The sequence below is a fragment of the Chelmon rostratus genome, chromosome 20 (genome assembly GCF_017976325.1).
Source record: "Chelmon rostratus isolate fCheRos1 chromosome 20, fCheRos1.pri, whole genome shotgun sequence".
In the NCBI taxonomy this organism is placed as follows: Eukaryota; Metazoa; Chordata; class Actinopteri; order Chaetodontiformes; family Chaetodontidae; genus Chelmon; species Chelmon rostratus.
Window position 1 is genome coordinate 12,480,674 of NC_055677.1, and position 25,062 is coordinate 12,505,735.

Consider the following 25,062-nt stretch of genomic DNA (forward strand, 5'->3'; position numbering starts at 1 on the left):
CAATCAAATTATCTCTAAATATAAATAAAACAATCACTCCTAATCAATCAGCGTTCATTAGCTCCCCGAAGATCTACACATGCCAAGAAAACTTACCGTCACCCCTCACGCACGCCCACTCACTTCAAATACATGTGGGTAAGGTCGTTGGCAAACACACCTGTGTGCACAACAGAAGAACGGCAGCAGACAACAAGAGTTTACGCTGAAATGTCTTTTAATCCCTGATCACACAAGGCACAGTTGTGTTTGTTTTAACCACAGTTTGTGAGATTTCAGTCGGGTTTGCAGGACTTAAAAGAAGTTGGAGTTCACAGTCTCCAAACTGGCAGTCTGCTGGGGCACACAGACACAAACAAAGTCAGTGAGATCAATTTAGAGCTGCTCATTATCATTGAGATTCACGCCCTCGGTACTAATTTAACACAGTATAATGATAAATCACTGAAAACTGTCCTAATCTCCAAGGACCTCATTTACAAAACTGCCACTTTTTTAGGATCACATACATTAAAAACCTGTCTTCATTATCGCCAAAATAGGATAAAAAGTTTATATTTTGGGCGAAAATACGACGACACTGTGGCAAGCTGACTTATTTTGGAATTGAGGTACATTTTTAAATTATCACTTTACAAAAAAAAAAGAAAGAGCTTCTCCTGATTGTGACTTCAGAGGTATACTGTGGTGCATGTAACAGCGTTTAGAGCTGGTTTGGCAGATTCCAAAGACAAAAACAACCCGGGGAAAAAAATGATTTCTTTCATCTTGAATGACAACAACCAATTTACAGTGTGTGTGCAGTTAAAGAACTACAGATTGCTGTGCTGTTTCCATCTAGGCTGGAGCGATATCCCACTCTCAGCCTCATCAAAATAACTCCATCACATCCGACGGAGGACGAGGGGAGGGGGCTTGTCTACACTAAAAGCATTTTCACACTGCAGCACCAATCTCCAGCACTACTGCCCGAGCCCAAGGTCGTTTCTGCTCAAACAGCAAAGCCCAAGATGATGTAGCGAACCGATACCCCCGGGTCAGCATGGTACATTCCATCTTGCTAACATTGGGTGGCGTAAACTAACTCTGAGTCTCAGCATCCACAATTTCATGGTTCTAGAGGTTACGGCTGAGCACGCTGATTTTTTTCTTTTTGAAGGTGTAAAAAAGCCCAGTGGATGCTGCGTAATGCCCTTATCTCGTCATCCGCTGTCAGCCCCAGATATCCTGTAAGTAGCGTTTCTCCTCTCTCAGCCCCGCCAGTTTCTTCATGGCCTCCAGCTGGTCCACCTGAAGCTCCGTTCTGATCATCTCCACCAGGGTGTCGTTCACATCTTTAGCCATGTTCTTAGCATCTCTGGTGAAGAAAAGAAGAGTGAGAATGTAGGAAATAGGGCAATACAATCTACATACAAATGTTTCTGAAACAGTCTCGTGTGTGAAAGCACAGTGGCAAGCCCGTATTTTGTAAAACCAGCAAGTGCTGCCAGTCCAGGAGTACATCCTGGAAGGAAATTGCTGAAATCTTTATCTTGCTGTTGCAGCATATTGAGGGAGATTCATCATCCTGTGGACCTGAATTGATATTTTTTTGACTCTGAGGAATTCACATAGTTCTGACGCTTCAAAGATCATTTACTCAAAGGTGAGGTACGCGGCCTGGCAGTGATGAGAGAGGAGACACAGAAAAAAGATAGTGAGCTATACAAGTGTTGACATGACTTGACTTTTGTGCCTATGTGTGCCTTTGCTTTGTCTTGCTGTTCTTGTTCTGACAGAAACATTGTGTTGCACTATTGGGGGGTAAACACCACAAATGCTACAAACTGTACAAGATGTTGCATCAGTGTAAGGTCAGCAGTAGCACAACGTTGCTTGTGATTATGCTCGGATTCAACAAATAAATTGCCTTCAAGCCAGGTACTTTTTGTTATTTTTTATGACTCAAGTGCCTCGCTCCAAAGCACAGCTAGTCATTGGCTGAGAGATGAGGTCGGCCTTGAAAGAGAGCCCCTGACAAATAGCTCATCAATTATTTGTTTTGATAGTCAGAGCAAGATTAGAGAAATAAGGAATAGAATTTCATATCATATAGGTTTAACGCCTTTATTTGTACTGTGTTGTGAAGCACTGTACATGTGCCCTCACTGTGATTTACATATGTTAAAAGGATGGACCTCGCAGGGAACGAGGAGGAGGATTCATATACACCCTCTCATCTTTAAAGAAAACTTCCTGTTTACTTCGGTTTCAAACGATCAGCATTTCCAGAGTCTGCTCGTAGCAAAACTGCATTTTTATTAACTACTCTACACTGCCATTTTGGCCTGGTCTCTGTCATAAAAGCAATAATGTGTTTCAGTAAAGTCAAGGTTTTTAAAACTGTAATTGCAAAAAGAGAAAAAAACTATATACATTTACAAGTAAATTCATGGCTTCAGAGACGACAGCAACGTGGCAAAATAGCCCAGGCATGCAAAAATAGCCAGAGCTTAGAAAAGAGCTCCAAATAATTCATTCTGCAGTCCTTTCACACACCAGTGCCTGACCATTATTATTATTATTATCTGTGTCAGTCTTACCCGCAGACATAGAGGTAACCGTTCTGTTTGAGCAGGATGTCAGTGATGTATTGGCTGTTAAGTAGCAGGTTGTGTTGGACGTATCTGCGTCGTCCTGCAGAGTTGGTAGCCTCCAACGCCCCCTCCTCCTCCCGGTCGTCTCTGGAGAAACACACCTGGAGGTGGCTCAGTGTACCGCTGGACACGAAGCCCTCCAGCTCCTCTCTGGGCAAAGGGCAGAGACACATCCAAACATTTCGAGTCATTATAAATACAACATCCAACAAGGTTACTCCTGCAATCTTGGACGAACTGTTTCTGATGAGTAAAAAGTCTTTCCAAAGCTCGGATCAGGAGAGCCAAGATGCAGCTGCTGATGTAGAGAAAAGGTGTGATGGTGAATGGCAGAACAACATTGTGGGATAGCACCTGTCGATGGTTTTATTGTAACTGAGAAATAATGTAGAAGCTGCTGTCCTATTATTGCCAAGTATTCAACACGGTCTTCATACTGACTGTTTATCCTTTCACACCCAACACTCCCTTAAGATATTTAGCAAATGCTTCCACTGCCTCATAAGACACATGACCCCTAGAATATTTCCTAAGAACAGAAAAAAAACCTGTCAGGCTCGATGAAACAGAACACTATTGAGCAAAAGGTCTGTGCTAAAACTGTGCCAGACAACCATTTTATCTTAACACGAGAAGTGCAAAAAAAATTACGGATTTCATAAGCAAGGTTGAGTCACTGTTATAAGCATCTTTTTACAATCAATCCTCCCAGCCTTGCAGTTGGGTGTAACCTTGCTCCCCCATCTGTGGTCTGCTTGCCAACTAGTCCTTCTGCCTCAGTGTTTTTACAGGGCCTGAGGTGCTATTGGAAAGGAAGGAAAGAGGAAAGCGGTGAGGGAGTGAGGGTTTACTGCGGCTCAGAGCATCTTGTTTAAAGATAGGCAGTCAGAATGAGCAGAACCACACACAGACATAACCGCGCATACACTCATAATGAGCCGTGGCTCTGAGATCATGGGTGAAGGTCTTTGCCTCGGGGGTCTCTGTTTTGCAGTCACCTGTTGACTAAAATAAGGCACTTTTCGATAACACGCAGGCGCTGCGGGGTGAATGCTAACAGGAGACATGAGTACTGTCGTCTTTGTTCTATGGGAAACATAGAAGTCGTTGCTCCTCCAGCGATGTTTACCATCTAACCTTTAGTCGTTAAAAGAAGTCTCATTCTGCTCACCTAGATGTGTGAGTACAAGGAAAAGGATGGTGGAGTGTTTATTTGACATCTGAATATGACTCATCTTGATAAACGTGTGTGCAGGAACTGGTGGATGACAAAAGACTTCATAGAAAAACAGACCGACTCCTCAGTGTGTTTATGCATACAACAGCCTGTGTTAATATCCTGGACCACAATGTGAACCCAGCAGGCCATCCAGTTGTGTTTGCCCTACAGCATGAAATCACTTGCCAAGAAGAGGCTGAGGAATCGGAGGGAGGGGAAAATGATAAGTGCAGCAGAGGGGAAAGGGGGGAGGACAAGCTTGATGTGACAAGCAGGCAGATTGGCATCAACCTCTCACAGGGATGTTAAGTGCTGCGGCTGATTGAGGCGCATCACTTTCAGGGTTTTTTTTTGCTGGTGGGAAATTCAGAACACCATCAGAGAGTTAGTCACATCCTGTCTCTGCGTTTTGTAATAAAAGCATAAAAAGCAGTTTGTGCCATTATTTATGCAAGTTAAAATTGCAACCCCTACTTAGGACTTCGAGTGAACTTTTCTTTAAAAATCTGGGACACTGAAAAACTATGCAAAGCAGGTTTCTGCACTTCCTTCTAGAGAAATCCAACAGAGATGAACGCAGGCAGGCCCTCGCATGCAAGTATGTTGTTCTTTCGGCTCATTCTGCTAACCTATTTAAATTGAGTACAACTCTTCACGGGTGGTTCATAAAACACACACTAATCGCTTCGGTCAACACTGTGGGGGTGTTCATCACAGAAGCCCACACTGTGAACAAACATCGCCTACTACCTGGCTGTGAGTTGGTATTTAACTAAGGGATAGAGGAAACAAAGGGGAACAAACAGCATCCTCTGTGATCTCTTCTTGTGTGATTAAGGATGCTAATCCATTCACACTATTTAATCCTGTAAAAGAAACTCGATCAGTGCACCAGCACTGAGTGCACGTGTGCTGCTGATACAAGCAAGAGTGGATCAATTAGTGTGTAGTCGGGACAGACTAAAGCCAAAACAAATTGATCTGAGCAATGATCTACTCGCAGGCTGGTGTCAGTTTACAATGCTTTAGCAAAACAGGAGGTCAATCCAAGAAAGGGCGCATAATATTCACACAGTTTAGTTTGATTCAGTTTGTTTTTCCATAATGAAAACACTGCCCCCCTTCGCTTCCTGTCTAAGCAGCAGGGTTGTGGCTCGATTGCATTTTATCAAATCTAGCACTGAATCCGCCTGTCAAATCTAAATCCTTTTAAGTCCCTCATCAAATATATTTAGTTGTAGCTTTCAACAGCTTTAAAGCTGCATTAAAGCTTATCTGGCCACTTGGGGGCAGCAGAAACAAGCTGTGAACAACACATTGACATATCACCTTTTTATTTCATATGGCAAAGCAAACAGCCACTTTTCCTACACATTCAGCCACACAGAGCAACATTAGCATTTATTTGGAATTATGTTTTAAAAGCAAGTCCCTTATTCACTCTCCTTTTAGCTCTCTTTGGTCTCCACCAATCCACGATATTTAGCTCTTTAGCTGCCACTACACCGGCTAGTTGCAAACTTTATCTTTCTGCTGTTTGGTTTAGAAACTACGGTGATGAGAGCAGTGCTCTCACCGTTGCCTCGTGGCCTTTACTGCGTCACATGTCTGTTTTCTTGCAATGCATCCTTGAGCTGATCGATCAATAGAGCGTCCATGACAATATGTATGGAATTTAAGAAAGAACATCCATATTGTGCATGCAGAGATGTTCATTATGCAGGTCAGAGACTGCAATACATGGAATATGCACTGGCAAGGTTGAAGAGGGATGTGGGTAGGAAGGAAAGTCAAGGAAAGTTAAAGAAAGTACACTGCTCAAAAAAAAAAAAAAAGGGGAGCACTAAAAAAAACACATCCTAGATCTGAATGAATGCAATATTCTTATTAAATACTTTGTTCCTCACATAGTTGAATGTGCTGACAACAAAATCACACAAAAAAAATCAATGGAAATCAAATGTATTGATATATTGATATTATGGAGATGTGGATTTGGAATCACACTTAAAATTAAAGTGGAAAAGCACACTATAAGCTGATCCACCTTTGATGTAATGTCCTTCAAACAAGTCAAAATGAGGCTCAGTCGTGTGTGTGGCCTGTATGCATGGCAGGCATGCTCCTGATGAGTTGGCGGATGGTCTCCTGAGGGATCTCCTCCCAGACCTGGACTGAAGCATTCAAAAACTCCTGGACAGTCTGTGGTGCAACGTGGCGTTGGTGGATGGAGCGAGACATGATGTCCCAGATGTGCTCAATTGGATTCAGGTCTGGGGAACGGGGGGGGCCAGTCCATAGCATCAATGCCTTCGTCTTGCAGAAACTGCTGACATACTCCAGCCACATAAGGTTGAGCATTGTCTTACATTAGGAGGAACCCAGGGCCAACCACACCAACATATGGTCTCACAAGGGGTCTGAGGATCTCATCTCGGTACCTAATGGCAGTCAGGCTACCTCTGGGGAGCCCATGGAGGGCTGTGCGGCCCCCCAAAGAAATGCCACCCTACACCATTACTGACCCACTGCCAAACCGGTCATGCTGGAGGATGTTGCAGGCAGCAGAACATTCTCCACAGAGTCTATTCAGGATGCCAGTGGCGAATTTGCCGATCTTGGTGTTCTCTGGCAAATGCCAAAAGTCCTGCATGGTGTTGAGCTGTAAGCACAACCCCCACCTGTGGACAACAGGCCCTCATACCCCCCTCATGGAGTCTGTTTCTGACCATTTGAGCAGACACATGCACATTTGTGGCCTGCTGGAGGTCATTTTGCAGGGCTCTGGCAGTGCTCCTCCTGTTCCTTCTTGCACAAAGGCGGAGGTAGCAGTCCTGCTGCTGGGTTGTTGCCCTCCTACGGCCTCCTCCACATCTCCTGATGTACTGGCCTGTCTCCTGGTAGCGCCTCTATGCTCTGGACACTACGCTGACAGACACAGTAAACCTTCTTGCCACAGCTCCCATTGATGTGCCATCCTGCCAGTGTTCTCTTTATTTTTTTGAGCAGTGTATATTTGAATATATGAGTGTATGGACTCTGAACTGAAAATCAGAAACACAGCTCACCTGAACAGGTAGTCTCTGTCTCTGTGGCGACAGCCGAAGAACAGCCAGGTCTCGCCAAATGTGGCCTCGGGGTTCTGCTGCCTCTCCTTCTGTCTGAAAGTCAAACAACGGATGTTAGCGGTCAATCAATAATAACAGACGACCAGACCAGATGGAGGAGAGAGAGTCCTTCCTCGCAGCAGAGGTTAAAGAAGAGTAGTGACACCATTAAGCATTGTCTGCAATGACAGTACACTGAGTGCCACAATTGCCTAATGCACGGAAACGACTGTGCGCGCTGCAGTGAGGACATTATATGTATTATTAAATTTCACCCAAACAGAAGGATAGATCCCATCACTATAAACAGTTACTGAAAATGAAACTGGGGCTTGTGCTTTGTGTGTGTCTGTGTTTCGCATACGCTTGCGTGTGTCCAACTGCTTCAGTGCAAAAAAATAAAAAAAAACCTTCTCCTGCAAAAGTGATTTCTCTTGTGGCTTGGGAGTTTGGCAAAGCTCCCAGAATCCTTTGCAGGCAATGGCAACGCAGCAGCACAAAGCTGCTCTGAGGATGCCGGTATCTGTGCCGCACACCTGCTGCAAAGGTGACAGCTCTCTTGCAGATAACAACAGTTGACCCCCAACCTTTCATGATGCCATCAGTCAGTTGACTCTCTAAAGAGCCATGCATTATCTGCAACCTGGAGGGAGGAGGGGAGATGAGAAAACAGAGAGGGGTGTTGAAGTGACCAACCACGACGAGGGGCTGAGGAATGCTGCAGTGAGGCATTGAGACTGGGCCCTTTGTGCTGCGCTGCTGCACTCCGAGGATAAGGTGCTGCTCCCCCTAAACCCCACCCTTTCATGTTCACCAACAGACTGAATCACACTTTGTGTTTTCTACAAGTCAAAAACTTAAAATGGCAGCCAACTCTTATGCATGATGAACGTGCACGGTGCACTTTAGTGCTGAAATTACAAGTTCATTGATAGACTAGTTTGAGTCACCAAAAGCAAATAACCAACTATTTTAATAATGACTGAAGATAAATATAATAAACTGATAAATACTATACTTAATACAAAAATTTGATTCTTTCCAGAATCTAGGAACATGCACTGATTTTTTTTTTTAAGTGTAACTACGAGGGATATGTGTAATTAGTCAGCTAGTTGACATTACATCCCTAGCTAGCCAGCTCCAGAAATACTAGTCAGTTAAATTTATTAGCATTATATATTAATGTACACATTTATATTACAGAATTAAATGCAATGTTCATAACGCAGAACAACACATATTTAAATCTCTCCGGTCATTATGTCTGGTGAAAAGAATTCAAAATATTCTGGCTCTACAGGTGGTTCCCCACACTGCTCCTCTGTCCGCCTTCTCTCTCGCTCCTCTCCCAATTCGGCGAATTGATGGTGAGGTGTGAGGTGTGAGTGAGGTGTGTTTTACGATGATAAAATTCATGTTTCTGTGAATGGAGTCTGATGGCTTTGGTGAGAGCGATACAGCGGCTGTTACTGGTTAAACAAAAAGGATGGTACTCTTTAACACAAGGTATATCCCTGGAGGGATTTTATCTATAATGTCAGACACAGAGCACAACAATCTGTGCCTGTCAATGGCAAAAACCAACACTTTTAGTGGACGTACTCTAATGGAGCACAAAGGCCCAAAGGGATTACATTGTCTCAATTTTGACTGTTTTCTGAGTGTCTTATCTAAGCTCTAAGTTTAAGCTTTTCTTTAAAAGTGAACGTTTACTGAAGGTTTCATAGGTTGCATAAAGGACCGTGATTGGCCGCCAAACTAGTTGTGATATCAAACCGTATGCTTGTGCATATACGCCTGAAACGCACACTTAAAAAGAGGTAAGTACAGATTAGCTTCCTCCCTTTAGCAAAAATATTGAGTGAAACTAAAACTTGGATGAATCCGTTTCATGTGGGAAGAATAAACCAAACAGGATTTCTTTCACACTAGCAAGGCTATCAAAATTCATGTTAGCAAGATTTCTTCCAACAGCATGATGAAATATACAAGGACAAGATGGAAACATCTCTGACAAGAAAGAATTGGTAATGTGCTATCAAGCAAATATGGAAGTCAAAACCAAAGTCAGGATAAAAGAAACGTAGCAGTACGTATGTAAACTTTTTTTTTTTACAGAAAGTTTAACTTCCATCACATTTGACTACATTTGAATGAAATTTGACTTATTCGGTTGTTAATTCCCGCAATGTTGCTAATTGTTGATAAAAGTTTAAATTGGTTTGGAGGAGCATGGAGGGCAGGACAGTTGCTTTATCTGCTTCCAAAGGAAGACGCGCTGGTTGAACCAATGTATCGAGCAAAAATGCTATTCGCATTGTTGCTTTGACACAACAAGCAACGTGATGTTTTCAGACATTTTTTAGACTAAAGGTTTGACATTTTTATGAAAAAAATGTAAATAATCAACAGATTAATCAGTCATTAGTCGCAGCGATACACTAATTAGTCTTTGTGAAAAAACAGAATCAATGCAAATCTGTGACTACTGAAAAAAAAAACATCCTCATTAATTAAATGAGAAGTTGACCAGTTAATAAAAATACTTTGGAGAAGAAGTTTGTCTGAACTTTAAGTCTGTGAATGGGGCTTAGTAACAGAGCTGTCTGGCTGACTTGATCCAAACGCTCAGATCCCATCCATTAGCATCCTGGACGAGATTCTTCTGATCTGCAAACAGCCTCAAGTAAACTCATTTTAGTGGGCTCGTCTCTCTCCTCTCACCGCCTGCCCTAAAGGGATCAATACCAATATGAAAAACCTGGATTCCATTCTGAGTAGACCACACCGGCGCCTTTCTCTGAATACAAATCACATCACATCACATACCCACACTATAACAGCCTGCAATACAATCCCAAGGGGAAGGAGGCATCAACAGAGCACTCCATTTGGGGTCGAAATCAGAAGCAGCCGCCTTTCAGCGCCATTCAGATGATCAGCAGGAGGGGGGAAACTGCACGGAAAGCCGGGGTGAAGGCTTGGTAAACATCCCAATTATCTCATATCTTTCATCCGTTTTCTTTGCAGCTCCGTGTGAGAGGTGCTGAGTGGCTTTTAAGGCATACAAATACAACAAGAACAACAACAACAAAAAAAAAGCCCAAACACAACAACAGCTCAAGGCTTAATCACTGAAAATACATTGCAGAATTACACCCGTATACATTCAACGTGCTGAATTCCAATTGTTTTCATACAGTACAATGCTGAGTAGCAAGATGCCGCAGCCTAATTGTAATCAGCTGTCTGGTTAGACTGATAAACGGGAGCTCAGTATTTGTTCACACAAACTTTAATAAAGGTTGTCATACTGAATGTGCCAAGTGTGCCTGCTGGCAAGCCGAAATATTAAACTGAGCAAACACATTTTTTTTTTCCAAAGGAAAAGCTTGTTAGAGCTGTTAAGGAGATTAAGGCTAACCACTCAGTTAAAATACAATATTTGTTTAACTGTCACTGCTCCCAGCTACACAAAAAGACACCGGGAATCCCATTCTCCATAAAATCCTTCCACGCAAACCACAGCAATCAATACCTGACTACTGGGGGGGCTTATTAAAATCTCCTGGCATCGCCAAGTGAGCCTCTGACCTTTAGAGACTCTTCTTCCACTTGTTACCAGCGCTACAAACTTATACAAAGTACTTTTGAAAACAGCCATCGATTAACAGTGGGAGTGGAAGGGGGGGGGGCAGATCGAAATGTCCCCATGTTGTTTTGTTGCTAACAGGACCCTTCTTGGGCCTGAGGCAGATACGGTCTCCCGTTGACAAACTGGTGATTGTTATCTCCTATCAGAGTGCAGCGTCAGCCACCGAGGCTTTGTTTGGAATCTCAAGTTAGATTCTGTATAATGCCGCGCACCATGACAGGTTTTTACAATCCTCCAGCACAATATGCAGCTGGCAGGGGAGAGGATGAGAGGCCCAGGGAGGGAGGAGAGACTGAGGAGACAGTCCAGCTGACGAATTGGTTCACATGAGTTTATGCTCTAAACGGTGAAGAGTCCCTTGAAAAAGAAACAAATATGTTTGAAATGTTATAAAAGGAAGTTTAAAAAAAGGAAATAAATCCACCGTTGAACTCTCAAGGATGCATGTGATGACGGCTTGCAGTTGTTGTATTATGAAACAAAGCCATCCAAAATCAATCAAGATGTGAGTGTTTTGCTCGCACTGACAAGTAGGTCCGCAAGGACAGACCATTAATAAAACACTCAAATGTGCATTTTGATATCGATTCTAGACAGCAGTGTTTGGATACCGCTGTAAGGATCAAAGTAACACTTATGTGTTCATATCGCTGCCTTCCACCAGAGTGCCGTCCCTCTGGCTCAACCTTGATCATTAAGAAGACGAGCGGTGTAACCAGGTCAGCCTGAGAAACACGCGCTATCTTTGGTACTCCTGCATCCCAAAGGCGCAAACACCTCTCACCCCAGATGACCACTCATCCTCCCCCGTATCTGCTGCAGACAAGCCAGCAGTGCCGGCGCTTCAGTCGCTGCCGTGTCACCTCTCAGAGCAATCAACCGCTTACGCCAGCCGCCTCAACACAGCAGACGTCCGGGGGATTTAGAGACAATTGGAGTTGACTGGGGCACAACCTCATTTATATAAAGCCACCCAAGAGTTAGACATGTCAGTCTGACTAAAAAGGCTTACTCTGCTTTCTAACAAGTCATGGTGGGTTGTGGGACCGGTTCAACGCGCCCAGATAGGGAAGCTGCAGTCACATTAAATCCTTCTGACAGGTCCTTCATCATTTTGAAATCTTGATTAAGCCGTCAATTCAGAAGCTCAGAATATGATAACAAAATGTCACGTTTTCGACCAAATGATAGCGCTCTTCAAGCATCTGGAGTCAAAGCAACAGTTTAACAAGCCAGAGAGAACTACGATGAACCCAGCTAACAGCCAATATCCTCACACCACCTCTTCAGCAATTACAAGCGATGATTTAGTTCAACAACGTGGCCACCATGCACCGAACTTTTTACTTTCAAATCAATAACGCTGCACGTGCTGCTTTGACTCCCGGCTCTTCATTACAGGCCTGAGTCATAAACTTGAGCGTCAGAGAGAGGGCCTAATTTATTCCTGGCGAGACGAGCAAAGCATCTGAAATAATCCCTGACGTGATCACAGCCCTCGCCGCAAGATTTATTATGCTTTGTGAGATGTACATGACGTCGACTTTTATCGGCTTTGAGCAGGGTCTCATTTAATTGTCTCTGCGGATCACTTGAAAATGTGCATAGATGATGTGCACTTAACATCACTTGAACATTGTGAATATTCATCACTGGGTACGGATTTTTTGTCGGATTTCAACGTGTCACGCAGTGCAACAATCCACATGTGACTTGTGTCTGAAGCTTGAAAAGAACATACTTCAGCAGCGTCTCCTATAAGAGCATAAGATTGGCAGGATCAAGTATATTACCACATGCAATTGATCCCTCTTGAGGGAGACATTTGCAGGATCTCGATATATACCACGTCTCGTTTACTTGATAAAACTATCATTTATTATGGTGCAAGGTCACATTATGATTTATTATCAAATTTGCCATACCTTTGCTGGAGGAAGCCAATGAAGGGGGCAACTCCTGTGCCCGGTCCGACCATTATGAAGGGCAGCGACAGGTCAGAGGGAGGCCGAAAGGAGCAGTTGGGTCTTAAACTCACATGGATCTAGGGTTAGAGGCCATTAACGAGCATTTAAAACAACAAGAGTAATTACAACAATGCTGAGAAGCCACTGTGGGACTACCAATCTATTAATTGATCTCCTTAATATTCTAAGACATACTAATAGCAAAACTCATGAGCTCCAACAGGAATCCATAGAGTCTGCGGTAGAGGGGATTTACTCGATTTAATTTAAATTAATTCTTTAATTAACCACACAACACGGGCCCTGAGCTTGTTCTTTTTTTAGTGTCTCACACATTAAAACTGAGTTTCCAGAGAAGCCTAAAACATGTAGTAGAAACAGGCTGAATTCCCAGTGCCCTCAGTTCTTCAGTTTCATGGAGAAATTGCACAACTTTCTGAAATTCTGCTCCACACTGCCTTCTGTTTTACCCAAGAACCTCTTGAACTGTAATATTTGAGGTAGAATGGGCAGCCCAGCTCTAATGGCACTTTTATCGAAACAAAACGCAGACAAGACAGGAAAAGGATGCCAAAGGTGTAGCAGGATTTTTTTTTTTTTTTTTTTTTTGGGGGGGGGGGGGGGGGGGGGGTTACAGCTATTACAGAACCTGAACACTTGTATTCACAAATAATACGAGCACTTATCAGGGAGGACCAAGAAATATATCAGCCAAGACCAAGATTTCACAAATTTGCACAATCCAGTTTCAGCTTTCTATTTTCCAGTGTACTCATTACCTTTGGCAGAGGTGTTCTGCCGGAGGATTCAGCCCCCCCAGGGAAAACCAGGACAGGATTGATGAGGTCAAACAGCCAACCGGTACACAAGCCTCGCTTCCCCGCAGGCCGCCCAGAGCATGCTGGGAACTCTACTACGTTGAAGACAAAATGCAGCTTTCCCGGGTGCCTTAGACAGGAGCTATAGAGATGGTACCACAGAGAGTTCGAGATGGAAGAAGGCAGAAATACAGGGACACCACAGTGTGTGAGAGTGTGTGTGCGAGGCATACAGACAGTGACAAGCAGGGAGATGAAGTGGAAAACAGAGTGAAACACAGAAGCAGAGGGAAAGCAGAAGGGTACAGAGAGGCACAAGCATTAGGAGGGAGGATACATTCTCAACAACAGACAACAATGCTCCCGCAAATGATTCACGCAAATCAACCTTGAGGAAAATGTAGTGAAATGACAGCAGATCAAAATAACAAGGACACGCAGACATTTGATACAATGGCAACTGCAAATACGGAAATGACATTGAAATGTGCTAAATGACGATGTATTCTTTTGAATAGATTCTAAACTGACTGTTACTTACTTGTATAACTTTCTTATATAAAAATTGATATATTACCTTTTCCTACTATTGAATTGTCAGTATTTAGGTCAGTTTGGCTAAGGCTGCATCTGTACCATCTATATGATTCATTATTTCAGCTAACTATTTCAACCATTCATTGTTACTTTAAGCTGAATATTTCGTATTTCACGTATCTATTACTTAAAGTTATGGTTGGGAATAATGACAATCATCCTAAACAAAAAGCACAACTAGGAGTGAGCAAAAACTTCCTGTCTGTCTTGCTTCGATAAAACCGCCTCTCTATTCCAGTCCACACTGCCGGCTGAAGAACTCTCCCGCTCTCTCATCCCTCACTCTCCAGTTCCCTGTGGGCCGCTAGAGACCTCTATTGACCACAGCATCAATAATGCAGGCCTCTAATGTCTCTGCACCATCTGATAAACTACAGCCACCATCTCTCCTGTCCGTTCTCTGTCTCTCTGCACAAACATGCACGCACACACATACATAAGCAGCTAAGTGAGGGACTGATGAGAGCAGCAGAGAAGTTTTGACATCGCGTTAGACGATGCTGTTCCACTTGAACTTTAAAGCAAACCTAATGGGTACTAGCTTAACAGGAAGAGCAAATCAATGACTGGCTAAGTGAGGCAAAAGGAAGGAACACTTGGGCCTATTTAAACTAAGCACAACTTGCTAAAGGCTACACAATATTTACAGTCCATTCATTTGTGCAGGTTTTTTCACCCATCATTTAGCTTATTAAGGAATAATATCTATAAATACCAACCAAGCTAATGCGCACATAACAAGGACTACTATGCTCAGTGTCAGGGCCATAACAAACTTTATATGCACACACACACACAGTAATAATAATAATTATTACTATGAGGTCTATACATGATGAATTCAGCATACCTTTTGTGCCTTTATAAAATAAGAGATTCATATAAAAATGCCACACTTTATATTATTCATGGTGCTTTCCTTTGTTGTTCTAATAAACCCAATCAAACGTCAGATCATTTGAAAGCTTTATCCACCACTGTGAAATGAGTTGGCAAACTAACAGATCTCCAGTGGAAAGCAATGCATTTCCTAGCTGCCAATAGTGCAAGATCAATATATATTACATCATGTGAACTCCACTGTCTTGTCCAGCAGCACCTAATAAACAAAGCTGAGGATTTAGCAATACATCATGATGCATCCTAACAGATAAAAAAAAGAACAATTGATTTCCCAAATGAGTTGTAGGGTTACAAGACCAAAATATATATGCATAAAATGAGCTCCTATCTTAGCTAACACCAACATAAGAATAATGCTTCACCGTCCTTTCTCACTGTCAGTCCTATGCATCTTCTCTGGGGGATAATACATCAAATCACTGGAACAGTTGTCTGTTTCAGCTGTCATTTAATATATACTAAAACTGAGCATTGTTTCATAGTGGTAAAAGAACACAACTGTGCACAGTCTCATGCAGCACAAAACGTAAGCTCCATTCCTTTTTGTCTGTCACCTTACCTGGCTGCTGAATAAGGCCTGGGCTGCAGCTTCGGCAAATGCTCTGAAAGGCAAGCACAACTGTCAATCACCCTGCTGTATCGCTCGGATTGTGTTACACAAACACCCGTGACAGAGAGGAGACAAAATAAGTGAAAGTCATCTCAGTCCATTGAGACGTCCTACCTACCAATCTCTCGTCAGTAACCCCCCACCCAGGTTCCAGTCCTGTTTCTGGGACACACTTCTATATTTATGAAATTACAAACTCAGGGTTATGGAATCCCAAGTGTCCAGATGTGGAGCCAGTAGGAAACAGATTGCTTATGCAGACCTTATTTCATTGCCAGCCATGAAGGTGCCCTCTTTGGGGCAATATGTGGTGTGCAATGCATCCGTGAGGATGTGTCAGAGAAACCCGAAAAACTTAGAAGAGTTTGAGATAACTTCTCACCCTGTAGCTCCAAGATTTGCCATTCGCTACGCCATGACCATCACCTAGTAGATGTGGGCGAAAAGAGTGATTGAGCGTTGTGTGGCGTGCTCGCTGTGTACTCCCGTGCTTTTTATTTGTATCTCAGTGATGGATGAACCTGGAAAAGTAAAGCTGCACCATATGTACCAGCTGAGGCCTTACAATAACACATTTTTCTGCTAAATTGCTTGGAAAGACAAACAGCTGGACTAAATCTGCTCTCTCCCCTCTTCCTGGATTTCTCTGACATCTAAAGAGCTCAGAGTTTTTGCAAGACAGCTCCGCACTATGACGTCCATTTCATCTCTTTGAGCTGAGGTTTTTGTTTTTGTTTTTTTTACATGGTGATGCATGAAATACTTAAAAGCGAAAGACGCTTTTGAACCACACAAAAAAAAAAAAACAGGCCTACCCAAACATTTTTAGAGAGCAAAGAACAGTGTGCTAATGACATATGGACTTACTTATCTACATACATTTAGGATGGTAAGATATGGACAAATGAGGAGAAATCTTGTGTTTATAATTTATGAAAGAAGTGAATATCTATATGTGCCAAGCTGAGTACATTACGACTCAATGTTACACCGTATGTCAGTCTGAAACGAGAGCAGATTGGTTCAGTGTGCCACCTCAATCATACAGAAAATGAGTTTGATTTTGTTTCCTGCTATTCACACACAAAACATTTACGGCGGCCAGGTACTCTGTTCATTGTAGTGAACTGTCCTTTTCTTTCTGCTGCTGCTGTTCTATCACATCTATTATAACTGATGTTTTCTTCTGTTTTTGTATACATATTACAGGAAGATGTCATTAGATTTTTGATTGGGGCTGAAACTAACGATCATTGTCACTGCTGATTAATCTCATTATCTGCGATTCTTTTCCCGATTAATCATTTAGCCTGTTGTGATTTCCTCAAGTTGCTTGCGTATTCAACCAGCACTCCAAAACCCGAAGATATTCAGTTTACTGTCGCATGAGAGCAGAAAAGCACAAATTTCTCGCATGAGGGAAGTTGCCACCAGAGATTGGACTAATGAATTCATTGATTAATCCACTCATCTTTGCAACTCTGTTTTTGATGCTTTACATATAGCATGTAATGGCATGGAAAAAAACAGAAAACGAACTTCACATGTTTAAAAATGGAGACCCAGAATATATTAAAAACTGGAAGGCAAGGAGAGCCGAGATTGCACGATGGCCTTGCTTTGGTATTATCAATATGCTTGTCAATTAGATGCGACTCACAGTAAGTGATTTGTAAATCATTCTCGAGAATTAATTAGGACAAATCTGCAATGCAACAGAAACCATGTTTCTCATGAAAGGGCAACAGTTAACCCCCAAAGGGCAAAAATCTTTTTTTTTTTTGGCGAAAATCATGACATACAACACACCCAGCTGTCCTTTGCATCAGTTGAATCACACACCTCTCCATCAGGCGGTGTATCATGTACGTTAACACAATCCTCTGCAGCTGCACGGTGCTCGAGTTCCCGCCTTTCTATCACAGAGTGACAGCACACGTCCGAAACAGAGGACAATCAATCCATCATCTCACATCACTGCACCATGATGATACTGCTGGTAGATACAGAGGATATATCACTTTTAAAACCTCTGAGAGAAAAGCTTTTTTTTTTTGTTTCGTTGAATGGCTTGAAGACAAAAAAAAGGCTCTCTGTTCCAAAAAATACAGTCCCAGGGTCCCCGATATGTTTTCAGAAATGATCATTTTCAGGGGTATCATCGATCATGCTGCACAACAATATAATCTATTCCATCTCACAAGTCTCTCTGCGCTGCAATTTATATGCAGAGGTACCATTTTAGTGGGAAAAAAATGAGATAGCAATGTGGTTGAGAATAAAAGTTATACTTCTTAAGATATATGGATAGCTTCTGTGCTGCAGATAGAATTAGGGGAGAATTAGGGATGTTGTTAGCATTAAAGCACTGGGAGGAATTCTCCTTGGCAAGATTTTTTTCTTGTTTTTTTAATAGCCTACAAATGCTAATTTAAAGTTACTTCTGAGAAACATTACCTGCAAGTTCATGGTTTTCCAAACCATGTAAAAGTTTTCCATAGCATTTTATCAGATCTTAAGTGACTGAAGATAGAATTATATGTAATATGCAGTGCGCTCTCTGTGACCAAGCATCTTATTTTAAATTTCAAGCTTCTCTGGAGGGAGGGCGGAGCACAGCTCACTTTAGTTTGCTTTAGTTTTACAATCACACAATGCACAGATCACAATCGAGCATAAGAGAAAAATAAAAAGGAATAAAACTGCACCCTGGTACAATTTCATTCCAGGCTTGTGGTAAAGTAAATTGAAAAAGATGCTCATGGACAGCATTCAGCTCTTGGGGGCTATGACCCCACAGTTTTCATCTGACCCACTATGTGAAACAATGGACCATATTACAAGAGAGCTGACTCTGGGAAGCAGGTATCTTTTTCAATTTATACCCAGCATTTACTTTCATCCCCTGCCTGCACCTGGCCAAAGACACGTGAGCTCAGACAGATTTCACCCCATTATTTATAGTTTGTGTGTAACAGCATAAACTCTAATCAGCAAATACCTCCCCTTCAGTTGAGGTAATGAACCAAGAACAGTGCAAAAATGCAGCGCTGTACATTAGTAGCTACACACTGAGGCAGAGTTGACCATTAACCTATGATCCAAACTGACCCCGTGCGCTTGTGTCCTTGCGAAGCTCGGTGGCTCACCAGTAAACGGCCTGCCTGTCTCCCTAATAACAGCTGTTTGCCCTGAAGGGCCTCCAACACCACATTTTTCATGAGGCCGTGATTGTCGCGATTCCCAATTTCTGCATCAGTTCACAACTGAAAAAAGGTGCTGTGGTTGGCAAGTAGACCAAAAATAACTGACACTGGGGTAAGCCAAGAGCTGTGACACAGCTGTTTTAGAGGACAACTCAACTTGAACGTAAAGCTGTAGCCAACTAATTTCACTGTCTGCTAAGTTTCAATCAAAGCTTATTAGATCTATACTGAATGACCGGCCAACTATCTTAATGAGCTGAGAGAAAATGTTAGTTTTCAACCAACAGTTGGCTCAAAGGGTCAAATCAGGGATGGCATAGACGGCTGACAGCAGCAAAAAATGATCAATATTATTAACGAGCGGGAGAAAAATAAAGAAAGTGAAAAATATCTCTTGACTTGCAGCTACAGGACAGCCATTATACACAGAAACTGTGACACAAAAACCATATTGGGCCAACATGTAAAAATGAGATGATGAAATGAGTGTTGATCCTCTGGGGAGCCCTCTGATGCACACTGTCTGACCATTCAGTATAATTAAAAGTTCTGACAAAACCAGCCGTGAGACAGTGCTCACAAAGCTTGCTTTACTTGGGCTACAGTGACCCCTACTGGACAATTATTATCCAAACAGACAAGCCTGCCTGAACAACAAATACGGTCGACAGACGAGAGATAACCTCAGGTCTTTCCAAAAGTGAAATAAATAGTTCTGAACTTATTTATCCCACTGATATTTTATACAGGTGCTGTTTAAATCCCAGTCTCATGCCAATCACTGTAATTCCCCATTTGCTACAAGCAAAATGAAAGACTGCATCTAATTAAACATGCATCTATTATAATAATAAATCTGTAAACAAATTGAAAAAGATCTAAAAAATATGCCATTATTTTAGTCTGTGTTCTCATTAGTCACTGGATAAATGTTGCACATTAAATGTGCCTATATGCTATGTGACATGAAGATTAAGTAGAATAAAAATGCAAAAAAACAAATGTGCTGTTTGGTCAGATTTTGTGCTTCAAAGTATTTCTCATGCAGACTGTTGTCATGTAACATGTAAATGTTACAGAAAAGACAGTTTTTACCTAATCACCCCTAATAATCATGGACCTTATGACTGACAAGCTGAGTGAGAGAACAGCGGGCACTCTCACCTATGAGGAGGCTGAGAGGAGGCGAGCAGGATGGGAAGGCTGTGAGAAGCTCCAGAACGCCGAGACTCAGGTCTCTCACGTACAGGTTGTAGTCTGCGGCGCCTTGTTTACTGCAGAGCTCCTGCAGTCTCCTCCTCTGCACACCGTCCCCCGCATGCTCCACCAGCGCTCGGAGAAATGCCTGACAGACAGACAGAAATCGGAAGTGAAGTCACTTGGAGCCGTTCTGCAACTCATTCAGCAGCAATGGTCATGATTATTTTTTTTTAGCTTTTCTGGCTGAGGTTTCCATTTCATACACTTATACTACACCGCTGCAGTAGCCAAATAAAGCCTCATGCACACAGGCCATTTAAAAAAATGTAAGTGTCAGTTTCGTGAGTAAATGAAAGTGTCGATAGACCTTGACAACATTCCCAGTTATAGAATATACAGCCATTTTCTTATGCACATTCTGCCCTCATATAATTAACATTTACTCTTAAAATGCTTTTATCGCTACTGAGAAAGTAGCAGAGGCAAAGGGGCATTCTTCTAATCCTTGAACAAAATTCATCAAAAATGATTAATGCAATCAATTCATGTTAAATTTGTAGAAGACAAGCTGTTTAGCTGGTATTGCAGGGTTTAAAAGAACCATGAGGAAATATTAAAATGCAACTCCTGAGCAACTTCTGGAGTGATTTCACTTTATTTCGATACAGTAAACGCAATGTCCGAATACCTCTCATGCCCAAGTCTTCTGTATAATTTCAGTGATTTTTTACAGTGTATGAGTGCATGTATGGAGAGATTAGAGGCACGTTCTTGTAGCTTGCACCTGAAGAATTATTATCCCCATCCTCAAATCCATCCTCTATAGGCTGCACTTCACCACAGTTTGACCCGTGTCAAAAAATGGTGTCTGTATCTGGCACAGTCTCTGAAAAGCTTCAGTGATAACATTTCTATTTATCTCAACAGAAATGGCAAGGCCAGAACATGCCAAGCATATCTTTCCGCATTTGATGCTCTTACGTATATTACTGGGAATTGCACTTACTAAGAGGTTGAGGTGATTATCTTTCACTATCCTAAAAATCATGAAGTATAAAGATTATAGTGTTGTAAAGGCTTTAGTAAAACAGATTAACTGCCTGGATTACACAGACAGGTGTTGTAAAATAAAACTCTTATTGCCTTGTAAGTCTGTGTTAACATTTTGACCTGAAACAGTCCATTTTTGTGCAAGAATTCAGCAACAGAGAAGAGAAAATGAGCCTGAGAGCAGGGACTGAACTGATTTCTGACACATTATCACTTTGATTATGACAGTTAAAACATTTCAGCATTACAATTGCTGCACAAATCAGGAGTAATGTTTCCCGCGTATCTCTTCTTAGATGTTCACAAATGACATATTACATGCTTTTTTAACAATGTTTTTATGCAGTGTGCCGCAAGAGATATTGTGTTGTAAGTGCTGTGTAATTTTGTGCTTCAAGCAATGCCGCATGCTGAGCGAGAAAAACTTAAAATGTTGTATTTATTAGGCAGCAACTGGATTATTGCCATGTATTGACATTTTACATATTGTCTTCCTTTTGTCATTGTGTGCTGTTCACAAAGAGTGGTAGACTACTGATGCAGCTCTTGCCAGAGGGAAACTAATGGTTTTCATTATGGTTAGACTATAATGTTTCTTATTAAATAATGAATGTAACTTGCATAGTAAAAATCAGGACGACTGTGTAAGTTTGTGGAAGAAATAAAGACACAACAAGGGGTACTGGAACTTACACAAGTCAGCTACGGCCACCACAGTAATAATATTTTTTTACATTTTTAAATGTAAAAGAAATAAGAAATATTATAAAAAGTATTAATAAAAGAAATATTAGAGAGTCAAGGGAAACTTGTGCAGGCCACATCCCAAGCCAGAAATGAGCCACTGCAAAAGCTCGAAACTGTGGCAATTTGATTTTTCCATGCACCAAATGCATTCAATCTCCATTGCCACAGAAGACTAGGCAAGATTAATCATTACTTCTGCCTCAGACTAATACTCAGTTAATTCAGTCTTGCCTGATCTTATCAAACCAAACTATGAAGCCATGCAAATTTGTCCTGACAGACTATTTGGGTGCACACACGTCTGTTGAAAACTAAATGTGAACATCCGTGTCGAAATACAAACACACACACAATACCGTCTTCTCCGTGCTTTGACAACCAGTGGTGTGCTTTAGCTGGAGAAGACATGACACTTAAGGAATGTCTTCCCGCTTATTATGCTGATACGCTAAAACAACAAGTAAGATGTCACGAGAAATGGTTTGGTCGATGCAATTTACAAAGTAAGCAGCGGTGGAGCAATGTGTGGATACACAGTACCTTCTTAGGAACACTTCTGATCTCCAGACACCATGTGAGCAGGTACATCAGAGAAATGTTCTGGGGAATGTAAGGTGGCACCAGGGCGCCTACGAGCAGGAAAGAAAAAAGATTTGAGAATAATAGGGTAGACATGACTGTCACAGATATCTTTTGGGGGGAAAAAAAACACTATGTTCTTTTCAACAGTGTATTACAGTTTACCTTTTTTCTTAGTGTCTTTACGTAGAGAAATGTGTACTCGGTGGTTCCTCTGGTCATGAAGGCCCAATCTGTGGAGCATGTCCTCCACCTCAGTGGCCCTGTTTGGGCAGATGACATCAAAAGAATCGCCTGGCTGATAGGTCATCGTCGGGTAAGCCTGAGAATAAAAAAGGAGAATCTAAAGTTCATACTGCAATCTAAATCTATGTAAATTCATACTGTAGGTTTAGAAAATAATGTGAAAAACTCAAACTTACAGAGACGTCCAGCTCTAGAAGAAGGGCCGTTTTGACCGAATCTCCTCTGGTCAGCTGAACTGCCCTGGATATTGGAACCTCAAGAAGAGCCTCTTCGCTTAACGGTCCAACTATCTGAAAGAAAACGTCTATGAGATAAATGCCTAAATACGGCTCAGATCCTAGTTTTTGTCAGCAGTGTAATTCCTCACCTGTTCCACAGTGTCCACCTCCTGAAGCGAGACATCCAGATAGGGAGGAGGCAGAGCAGGAACATTAAGAGAGGACTCACACAGCGGGGGCAGGGATCGTGTCAGTGAGGCCATCAGTGCAACATGGGGAAGTCCAGCATCCTTGGTCTGCGTGCCCAGTGCTGATGTAGAACCACTGGCAGCACCACGAGACTGGGATGCCAACCCAAGGATCCCTGCAGGAGAAGCTGGCCTGAGATCAGAAACAGCAGTCTGTGTAGCAGAAGCTGCAGATGCAGATGTGGAGACCGTTTCTACAGATGCTCTGACCGACTCAGAGTTCTGGCGGTCAGCGATGCTTAAAAGGTTCAGCTGGACATCTGGTATGGATGAATCAGGGGTTTCTTTTGGTGAATCTTCTTCTTCTCCTTTCAAGTAACTAGTCCTATCAGAGGCCATTTTTGATAAGGCTACTTTGATTGCTGTCCACAGTCCGTCAAGCCAGGGGTCTACAACCACCTCCAGCCTGGAGAGAACAAAGTCCACACACGATACAAAGCAGTATAATGAAAAGAAGAAGTGTGTGAGTAGTTTACAGGCCACATGCTGAAAGCTGGATGTCTAGACATCATTTGAACTTACCCTACACCATCATCTGCATATCCAGTCGCATAGAATTGTTTTGCTCCAAGTTCCTGTAGATGACGCTCAATTGTCTTCCCGCAGTTGCAGAAATTTGCATAATTTGTGTCTCCTAAAGCTGGAGCAGACGGAGGAAAACTGAAGATTTCACAAGCCAGCAACTGTTCTGAAAGTAAACACTGCGCAGTGCTCTGCATTGTAATGATTTACACGAATGTGTTTTGCAAATCAAGTTTCCCATATTGACAGATGGACTGCAAAGAGAGCTACTTCAGACCTTCATAATAGAATTTACCTAAAAGTGCATAGCATAGGTGTTTATAGTGGTCAGTGGAGAGGGTCTTCTTCTTGATGCGCTTTACAAATTGGAGGGCATTGTCTGGTGGCTCTCCATCTCCAGTAGTAGACACAATAAAGACCACTGGGGCATTCTCCTTCTCCAAATTGTACTGGAACCAGTTATATGATTAATCAGTGACTGGTGTTTCCATTGATCATTGTAAAACATTACATAAATCACATCCACAAAACCATCAGACATCACTCCTTTTAGTGAGATATTATTGATGTGTTATTGTGTGCTGGCATGCATGCATTAAAGGAGGGGTTAATACAGCTCTGCTTCAAACCCTTCAAAGGCTTATACTGTGCAATAGCTACCTTTTCATTTTGATCCAAGCAGCTGAGCTCAGCAACCAGTCCGTGCTCCTCTGCCACCTCAGCTACCCCTTCTGCAATGGACTGGGCTTGGCCCTTCTGAGACCCGTACAGAAGCACGAACCGAGGCTTCATTTCACAGGGCATGCTAGAGAGTCCAGAAAAACAACAGAATTTGTAGATTTTAAACAATTTGTGGATATGCACAATACAGAGGTGAGCGAAGTCAACGCGACCGCTATTCGGGTATTCAAAAAAAAAAAAAAAGTAGCTGTGGGTTTTCATGGGTATCTCTGCTTACCTACTTACTGCATATTTTGACAGGTAGCAGACAGACTGCGACAAAACAGTCCTGACAAGCCCGAACGCCACCATACAGTACCCGGACGTTGCGTCAGTTTTTAACGTTGACGTCGTTACCTACGCGCACGTGGATCCCAACATGTTATTTATCTATTTATACGTTACGTTAAACCAAAAGCAACAACGCCATAGAGATAGCAGAGTTGCATGTTCATATCTTAATGTTAGCTAGCGTTGCCAATGACTGAAAAGTAATAACTGGCAACCCTGACACACGGGAGACAAGCCCTGTGGCCAATATCTGATGGTGTCTTTTCGAGCTAAATCTGTCCTCTCAAAATCATCTCAAAGTACGGGTACTTGAACGCCATTTCAAACAGACACTAAACTGTGTGAAGTTCTCAGAAGGCACATTTTCTACCTTTTCAAACCAGCTGTGGAAATTCACAGTCCACTTCCTCCCATGGAATTTGAGTTTCACTGGGATTCTCGCGAGATCAGGGCACAGGCTGAGATTGAACGTGATCGGAAGGTACCACAGTATAAAAAAAATCTTCTCAGTTCGAGCCTT

At 42.3% G+C, this 25,062-nt stretch overlaps 1 protein-coding gene across 2 annotated transcripts; it reads right to left on the minus strand.

Moving 5' to 3' along the window:
• Positions 1-210: 210 nt before the first annotated feature.
• Positions 211-24,985, minus strand: mtrr (5-methyltetrahydrofolate-homocysteine methyltransferase reductase). Of its 2 annotated transcripts, none has more exons than XM_041961288.1 (15): positions 24,913-24,985; positions 24,192-24,336; positions 23,827-23,980; positions 23,532-23,649; positions 22,911-23,415; positions 22,720-22,833; positions 22,463-22,619; positions 22,259-22,347; positions 19,886-20,066; positions 15,465-15,507; positions 13,367-13,547; positions 12,546-12,664; positions 6,924-7,016; positions 2,583-2,786; positions 211-1,357 (listed from the first exon to the last, which is right to left on the minus strand). In XM_041961288.1, the coding sequence occupies exons 2-15, from the start codon at positions 24,333-24,335 to the stop codon at positions 1,213-1,215; spliced, it is 2,247 nt and encodes a 748-aa protein (XP_041817222.1). In that variant the 5' UTR covers position 24,336; positions 24,913-24,985; the 3' UTR covers positions 211-1,212. The 2 variants fall into 2 exon arrangements, with proteins under 2 accessions (XP_041817222.1, XP_041817221.1); XM_041961287.1 differs by lacking the exon at positions 24,913-24,985 and adding an exon at positions 24,490-24,598.
• Between the last annotated feature and the right edge of the window lie 77 nt (positions 24,986-25,062).